Source organism: Crinia signifera, chromosome 5 (genome assembly GCF_055691185.1).
Source record: "Crinia signifera chromosome 5, ASM5569118v1, whole genome shotgun sequence".
Classification (NCBI taxonomy): Eukaryota; Metazoa; Chordata; class Amphibia; order Anura; family Myobatrachidae; genus Crinia; species Crinia signifera.
In genome coordinates, this window is record NC_139221.1 from 150,808,138 (window position 1) to 150,817,363 (window position 9,226).

General features: G+C 43.7%; 1 protein-coding gene across 1 annotated transcript in view; it reads right to left on the reverse strand.

The window, feature by feature from the left end:
• Positions 1–8,892, reverse strand: part of UBE2QL1 (ubiquitin conjugating enzyme E2 QL1) — a 69,557-nt gene extending 60,665 nt beyond the window's left edge. Inside the window, exon 1 of the mRNA XM_083188117.1 lies at positions 7,300–8,892. Within this exon, the coding sequence (XP_083044243.1) occupies positions 7,300–8,151 (852 nt within the window). The 5' untranslated portion in view covers positions 8,152–8,892. The remainder of the gene's footprint in view (positions 1–7,299) is intronic.
• Positions 8,893–9,226: the final 334 nt, after the last annotated feature.

The window sequence follows — 9,226 nt, forward strand, 5'->3', positions numbered from 1 at the left end:
CGTACCCCTTTCTCTCGGCAACCCTGATAATACCACACAGTAATACCCCTTACACATGACACACATTATTAATGTCCTTATAACCATAATGCCCCTTACACATTATGCCAACCTTTATTAATGCCCTTCATACACATAATGACACACATAATACCCCTTACACATATGTTGCACATTATTAATGCCCTAATACACATGACACACATAATGCCTGTTACACATATGTTGCACATTATTAATGCATTTATACATGACACACATAATGCCTGTTACACATATGTCGCACATTATTAATGCATTTATACATGACACACATAATGCCCCTTACACATATGTTGCACATTATTAATGCGTTTATACATGACACACATAATGCGCCTTACACATATGTTGCACATCATTAATGCTCTTATACACATGACACACATAATGCCCATTACACATATGTTGCACATTATTAATTCCCTTATACACATTACACACATAATGCCTGTTACACATGTCACACATTATTAATGCATTTATACATGACACACATAATGCCCCTTAAAACATATGCCGAACACTATTGCACAACCAACCCACCCGCAGACAGCACTCGCGCAGACGCTAACACTGTGACCTCTGCCTCTGCTTGGACACAGATATTTCCTCATCTTGCCTCAATAGTACATGCAGCTCCTGGCCAGTTCTGCTAACGTTGGGGGCTTTTTTTTCTGAAAATTCGCCTTATTTGCATTGTTATGACCAGCACACACAAGGAGCTTCTGATGATTAAAATGATATGTGGCATGAATATATTCTGTGTGCGACTGTGGCTGTACCTGCATACGGAATGCTATGTTACAGTGATTTCCATGAATACACTATTTCATATGCAGATACAACCTCACTAACACACAGAATATAGGCATGCTGCATATCATTTTAATCAGCAGAATCTGCTGATGCCCCTATGCATTCCAAATGCCCTAGGCAATTGCCTAGTTTGCCTATGCCTAAGGCCGGCTCTGGATGCATTGCTGCGATAGATTGAATGAAAACTGGCACATTGCGTGTCCTTTTCCTGCGTTTGTGATGACAGTGCCGCACCCATTCGCCTCACATCTCAATCGCGGATCTCACTGGCTTGTGAGAAATGAATCGCAGATCTCACTGGATTGTGAGAAATGAATCGCAGATCTCACCGGCTTGTGAGAAATGAATCGCAGATCTCAATGGATTGTGAGAAATGAATCGCAGATCTCACTGGATTGTGAGAAATGAATCGCAGATCTCACTGGCTTGTGAGAAATAAATCGCAGATCTCAATGGATTGTGAAAAATGAATCGCAGATCTCACTGGCTTGTGAGAAATGAATCGCAGATCTCATTGGATTGTGAAAAATGAATCGCAGATCTCACTTGATTGTGAGAAATTATTTCTACAACCCAAAAAATATACTGGTACAGTAGTTATATTGGCTCCCAACAAAATTAACCCTATAATGAAAGTGTGTGCATGTAGATTGTAAGCTCCACTGGGGCATGGACTGATGCGAATGTCCAAATATTCTCTGTACAATTCTCTGCAGAATTTGTGTGCACTATAGAAATAACGTAAAAAAATAAAATGACTCAGAGGAAAGTTGCAAATCGCAATGACAGCTCACCCGGGAATGTCCCGCCCACATTGCAAGCCAAATGTATCCAACTTATTGCTAAGAGACACCTCACTAGTGGATGGGGGCCTTTACAGTACAAGACATTGCAGGACATGTACATGTTTTTTTTTAGATTCCTATATCAGTAGTTACAACAAGCAAATAAGCTGCATGGTGGCAGAAACAAATGGTTAAGAGCCATTGTAGGGAGTATGAAGTAGATGATAGTTTAAGTAATGTATAAAAAGCACATGAAGGAAGAGGGCCCTGATCATTAGAGCTTACATTCTAAAATAGAATAGCAGGCCGAGAGGCATAACATGCAGTAGATGGGGTAGACAGTGGGTTAGGATGAGAAATGGAGAAATGACTGGGTTTGATGAATAAGTGAGTCTTGATGTTTGAAGCTTTGTACAGAGGTAGAGAGTCTGATAGGGAGATTGAAAGAATCTGTAATTGAAAAGCATGTGAAATTAGAGACACTTATATACAGACCCCAGAGACGCCAAGTGTGACATCTATGAGGAGCGCAGTAAGGGAGTTCTTTATATTTGTCACCGGCCTGTTGGAGTGAACCACCGGTCGCAAGCTACAGGAGCAGGTGAGGGAGTAGCGCACAGCTGATTCAACAGTTTAGGATTGTGCACCCGCCGGAGACACATGCTATCTGTCTCCGGAGCCGCTACACTGTTTTCCTGGCTTGAGCAGCAAATGCAGGAATACGCTAAGGTTTGGTTCAATACTGGTGTTTTGATCTTGAGGAGACCGCAGCAGAAACCCTATAGTAGAGGAGGGGAGATACTGGTGGCTGTAGTGGCAGTGCGGCCACCAACAATTAGATTATTCTCCTGAAAGGGTTAAAGCATGGGTCTTCAAACTGTGGCCCTCCAGATGTTGTGAAACTACATGTCCCAGCATGCCCTGACAGTTTTGGCATGCTCTTATAGGAAAAAATGTGGCAATGCATGTTGGAACATGTAGTTTCACAACATCTGGAGGGCCACAGTTTGAAGACCCATGGGTTAAAGTCTTGACAGCAGGGGGACACGGATAGCTGTAGTGGCAGTGCAGCTACCCGGTTTTGAGAACATTCCCCATAAGGAAAAGGATTATAGAGGTCCTGTTGGTGCAAATCAAGATCCCAGCAGACGGGAGAGAGTGTATTTTCCTTTTTTTCTCATAATCCGGTCCAAATAAAAGGTCCTTCAAGTATATTCATCTGACTATTGTGGGATACCCGGGTAAAAGATCTAATCCCATGAAGTCATCTGATATATAGAGGGAGTACCCCAAAAGGTCTGGTATATATATTCCATCAATCCCTTTTGACTGTATACCTGCATAGTGACATCGTTTGTGAAATATATATTTTTTATTCTTCATATTTAAAAAAAAAAAGATATTTGTGTTTTTTATTGGAACTTTTTACAAATTTTTTGAACATAATAAAAACTGGTTCGTATATTTCTATTTAACATCAAGTTCACTCCAAATCCAAAAGTCCAGCGCTGTGAGAAGTCCTTAAATTTTGAAATTTTTTTGATTCCTTTTATAGTTTATTGTTGAACTATTATTTTTGATGGACAAGCAGGGCAAAGTTTAGCGCTCAAGGTTCTTTATGTCTATTTCTCTTTTGGGCTTTCCATAGCAGGATGCTGGTAATACCAGCAGATGAGCGGTGGAGGGCAGCGATGATGCAGGAGAGCGCATCAGCGCTCACTGCTCATCGCTGGGCCATACACACTGGGTGGCTGTTGAGTTGAAAGCAGCTCAAATGGTAAAAGTGAGTATCGCCCACAGTGTATGGGCCTTTAGAGGTAGTAACTAATTGGCAGGAGAGGTGGCATTCATTCGTGGAGTGAAGAGGGTGGGTAGAAGTTTTAAAGGGGAAATTTGTATATGGGGGAGAATTGGCTGATGGAATTTGTAAGTACAGATGGAGCCAGCCTCATCTAGCCATCTTTGGATAGCCATGCTGAGCCAAGGCCTATTGTTCTCAGCTGCAATACAATAAATAGAATAGAGTAGGGGATTAGCAGGGTAATCCAATTACTCACTTAATCCTATTAAAGGGCTAGATGAGGATGGCTCCATCTGTAAGTGTGAAATCTTGAATTGGGTTCTGAAGATGTGCGTTTGGAGAGTAAAATAAACTAGGTGGAAGTATTGAGGACAGATTGTAATAGAAAGTATGTATAGGAATCATCAGAAATGTAGGAGGACAGCCAGGAGAGGGCATTATCGTGTACACTAAGAGAGATTAGTCCAAAGTGCCAAAGCAGAAGAGAGGTTGAGTAGAATGAGCAGAGAGTAGAGGCCCCAAGATTTGCCATCTAGGTAACTGCTGACTTTAGGGCAGTTTCAGCACAGTGCGGAGGATGGATGACAGACTGAAATGGCAAGCATGGAGTGGGAGGAAAGAAAGGTAGTAAGGGAATTGTAGACTGGAGGAAAAATGGAGCAGAGACATCGGATGGTAGTTGCGGAGTGTGTTAGGCTTTTTGAAGAATAGTAAGACTAAGGCTTACATTCATGCAGAGGGGGCAGTGCCTGAAGAGAGGGAGAGATTTAAAAGGTGGTCAAGATGGTAAAAGGAAGGAGACAGGTAGTGGAGGAAGCAAGAGAGTTAGGATCAAGAGGGGAGGTGAAATCGGGGGCCAAGTACATTGTACCAAATTGGTAAGATGGATGGAGCAGGGAAAGCTGAGAAAGGATGGGACAAGGTGCTAAAAGTCTGGTGGGATGTGATGTCCTGACATATGAAGTCAATTTAAGATGTGAAGTGGAAAGTGAAGGGCAGAAAGTGGGGAGGAGAGGTGAGGATGAGTTGGGCAGAGAAGGGAGTTGACAATGACAGATGCTAGATGTTGGGAGAAGAGGTTCTTGAAAGGGAGAGCACAAATTTGAGATTGGAGAAAGTCTGCTTTAGAGTGTAATTCCCTTCACTGCTACTGAAAACTTTTGTAGGTATATCATGCATTTGTAATGCCAAAGTTGAGGTGTTTATCTGCGAGGGCGAGTAGTGATCAATGGAGCTAGAGTCAAGGCCAGAAGTAAGGAAGGCATTGTATAGGGAAGTCAGGAGAGAGATAATAGAAGTTGAGCAGGAACAAAAAGGATACTGTTTTGCTAGAATCAATGTTATGTTTAGTGATATTAGCATTAGGAGGCAGAGGTAGTGAAGGAGAAAGTGATAAGTTTAAAGAGAGATGGTGATGGTTACCACAAAATGGGAAGTGATGTAGTCAGAAATATCTCAACAGTTAGTGATTATACTGGGGCAGATGTATTAAGGAAAAGAGATTAAGTGGAGATAAACGAAGATAACAATGTCTATGTCAACAGTCATTAGGTTGACCGAAGAAAGTCAATATCCACAAGGTTGACATTGACAAAAGGTTGACATGAGATATTCACTTTTTTTGGTGTCAATGTCAACATTAGAACATCCCCAAGTGTGCTGCTTGCCATGCTACGAACCAGGTGCCTCACTCCTCTACAGCTGTACTCGGCACGTCACCATTTCCAAGCGGAGACCACATGTATGGTAAAGTATGAAAAAGTCCAAAAATCTGGAAAAACTAATGTTGACCTTTTCATGTATTAACCCTTACCATATGAACCCACTAGGCATGTCAACCTTTTGTCAATTTCGACCTTGTGCATGTCAACCTATTGGTGTCGACCTAGACATTGTCTGGTTACCTAAACAAAGATCTAAGGTTTTGGAATTTAGAGGCAGGGAACACTGGCAGTGTAATTACCAAATGAGTGGAGAGTAGGTGGAGTTTCAGCCGGCTACAGTTACTGATTGGAGAAGTTTGGGCTGAAATAAGAACATTCTTCATATAATGCCATTAAGTATAGCTTTTACACATATTTTATAATGTTTTCCTGCTACCTGAATAGTAGAATACGTAATAGTGCCATATAGAGCAATGGCTTGCTCTCTACAGTGTAATATAGTAGGAGCAGGGTATTCATTTAGTAGATAATTACATTACTTTCTCCATTAATCCTTTGCTAAATATTGGGGATACTTAGAATTTCCTTGATTTGATAAAAAAAAAAAAATACTGTACAATAAGCAATACCTACAGTGTACAGTGTATAAATTCATTGTTCTAAGGAAGTCAGGACGTATCAAATCCCACCTAAAAAAAAAAAATTGTATATGTGTGTGTGTGTGTTCACTCAGAATTTTTTAGGGCAGGGTGCTGGCCGGGCCTCTTTTGCCTTGCCCAGGCCACCCTCCTTGGTCTCCCCAAGCTCCGCACTCAGGCTCTGGAGGCCCAGTAGAAGGCCACTCAGAGTGGTGTATGTCCGCAGGCTAGGCCAGGAAAAGTACTTTAGGAAGAGCAGTGGCATATCTGCGGGCAGCCGGGTGGGAAGGTAGGCTGTGCCACACCGCCTAGGTTACTCCTGCATCTTCCTGTCTCCCAGCGGCAGGTGAGCAGACAGCCGCAATTAAAGGTGTAATGTGGGCCACATGCAGCGGCAGGGGGTATTGTACAGCGAGGATGGCCATCCTCACGGTCCAACCCCCCTCGCTGTATTCAATGTTTTGCAAAAATCCTCGCAGTGGATTCCGCCACAAATGCGGAAACGGCGAGTGAAGGGGTCGGTGTGGAATACTCTGATGGCGAGCTATCGACGACGACGGCTTCAACGACGGCATTGAATATACCCTATAGTCTTCAGCGGCATGTCAGCGCAGCGGTGGCACATACAGAAGGTCAAGGTGCATTTAGAAGCTTAAAAAACGGGCAGGGTGCAGCGCCCTGCAAAAGAAGTCTAGAATGAACACTATATATATTAGAACGGCTATCATTTTACTTTTTATATCAACACAATTACTAGTTAAAAAAGTGATCAAATGTATACCATAACTAACTCAGGTTTTAAGATCTTTCAATAATGTTTCTATAATTACAAATATTACTATTGTAAAAATCTATTTCATTGTAAGCGATATAGCAAATACAGGAAATATTTCAATACACAATGATTTGGTTTATTACTGCACTAAATCACCCATGGTACAAAGCCTCGTAGCAGGGAGGTGTCCTTGATTGCTCTGTATTCCTTAGGGCTCTATACCCTATAACACTACAAGCAGATGTTATCTGAAAATAACATAGAAATGCTAGACAGTAAATGAAAATCTGAGGTCAGCAAATGGTCATTGCCTAATTACAATCCTCACAATCTCCTGAAGCTCAGTGACTATTTAAGAACAATGAAAGAGCCACTATCTCATTTGCAAGGAAGAGTGATTTATTTTCCATGTGATAAGATCTACATCTGTGTTATGAGGGGTAATTTTTTATATACTTAAATGAAAACAAATAATTTTTCCCATTTATCATTAGTACTTTTAATACCAATTATTGTATGCTCATAGGAAATGGTGTTGACTAATAAAATGCTGTTTTATTCCTTTGAGGTTATAAATCTGATATTACACTCACTTGTTTTCAGTAATTCTTGTCTAATATACACAATTCAATGTGGCTCTATTATTGAGACTTCCGTGGAAAACACATAAATATATAAAGGGATACATAATGAATGAGATGTTCTGGAATAGTGAGCAAGGGCACTGCTATGTATACCATCCATCCCAGTATCTGACTGATGTCGTCCCCATGCTTACCTGGCCCTTAACCAGACTGGCTGCGAACTGCCTCATGACTGCCTCCACCGTGTAGGCACTGGACCATCCTCTGGGGGTGAGAAGCTCCATGCAGATAGCTCCCCCATCCAGCACATAGCCATTCTCCAACCTGGGACTCAGCACCCTCATAAAAGGTGGTGAGAAGGGAAAGTTGTCCGGAAAGGTAAGGTTCAGCAAGATGTACTCTGTGTTGGTCTCCTTCATGTCCTGCCAGAGGGTGGAGTCCTTGTCCACCTGGTGCAGCTTGACGTTCCAGTCAAACAGACTGTCATCCACCAGCTCCACGGAGATGAAGTGGTCGCTAAGCTTGCGGATGTCTTGAAGCTCCTTCATCAGCCGCCTGCTCCTCACCTGGGTACAGTGCTGCCTGTTGGGGGGAACAAGGGGCTGCAAAGAGGAGCCCCCATTCTGCTTGTTCCCTACTACTCCACTGCCACCTCCAACACCTTGCTGTTTGGATTCCTTCTTAATGGTGGGAGTGCTGGTTTCTTTGGCACTATTCTTCTCCTTGCCCCCGGCTGTACAGTGCTTGTCCTTTTGACACTGTTCAGTCTTTTTGCCCTTGCTATCAGCCTGGACAAGTATCCCTTCCGACGTAGTGGTGGAGTTATTGCTGCAGCATCCGCCGCTGCCCCCACCACTACTCCCACCACCACCACCACCTCCTCCTCCTCCTGCTGAGCCACCTTGCTGTTTGTTGCTGCTGTTCTTCCCCTTGCTGTTCTTCAGTGATCCCTGCTGGTTGCGGTGGTGGTGATGATAGTGCTTGGGGTCTTCTGTATCTCTGTCGTGAAGACGAATGAGTCCTATTTTCCGCAGCAGAGTGGCCATTTTCCCAGGTCTGTCTCTAGCTACAATCTGCTCCCCTTACACCACTGCGGGGTGCTGCTGATGTGCAGAGCACACGTCTTGTGTAGAGCCACCGATTGCCCTCAGTGCAGTCACTAATACCCCAAAGTCCTTGTACAAGTTAGATCACAGCTTGGCACAACAGAGGGGACCCCTATTCCCTTCTCCTTCGCTCCGATGAATGACAATCTCAGGCAGTATACCCAGGGAAAGCAGCGTAGTAGCAATAATGCTGAGTGGCCGATTCATGAACGCTGGAGAAAGTGGGTGAGCCGGAGACGGCTGCTGGCTTGCATTGCCTTGCTTACGTTAATCCCCATTCAGTGTAGTAATGATGCAGCTTGCTACAAATCGGGGAATGCCTTCCTCTTCATAACCATCAGCAGATCATGCCTGTATGGAGGTGGCCGGACCTTGCTATGCAGACCAGTCCATACATGTGCCCAGGCTGCTGCTGTCCGTGTGCAGTATGTAATCTCTGTCTTCTTTGCCTGCAGTCTCCTAATATATTATTTTCCTCCTCTATCTGTAGCTCCTTGTGGTGCAGTGAGAGAGTACTGATAGCCTGCCAGCCCTATCCCTTCTGTCTCTTATCTGCAGACCTCACAAAAGAGGGGGGAGGTCTGCTATGGAGGTGGGAGGAGGAGGGGGAAGGAGCACTGCAGCTCACATGTAAGCAGCAGGCAAGGCAAACACACCACTGGCTACTTTACAATTAAAATCCCTACGATTAATGTAGTGGTAACACCCATTATTGTAGGACGTCATCTATCTATGCCCCGTCCTCTCCTCCTGTCGCCCCCTCTCCCTGTCTATGTAGCTGTGCTGCATCCTAAATCGTTGGGTCTGCAGCTATTCTGCATCATCTCAGGGGGGCTGCCGCTGGGAGGAAATAGAAGCGAGAGCTCCAGTCCCAAGTGCTGTCATCAGTCTCCTCTGACTGTCGGCAGTGAAAAGGTTACGTCTCACATTCTCTGCCACATATTACCAAACACACAGTTTGTGCCCCTTCTGACCCACATTCTTGGTCGGCATTGAAATAAGTTAACCTTGGTAC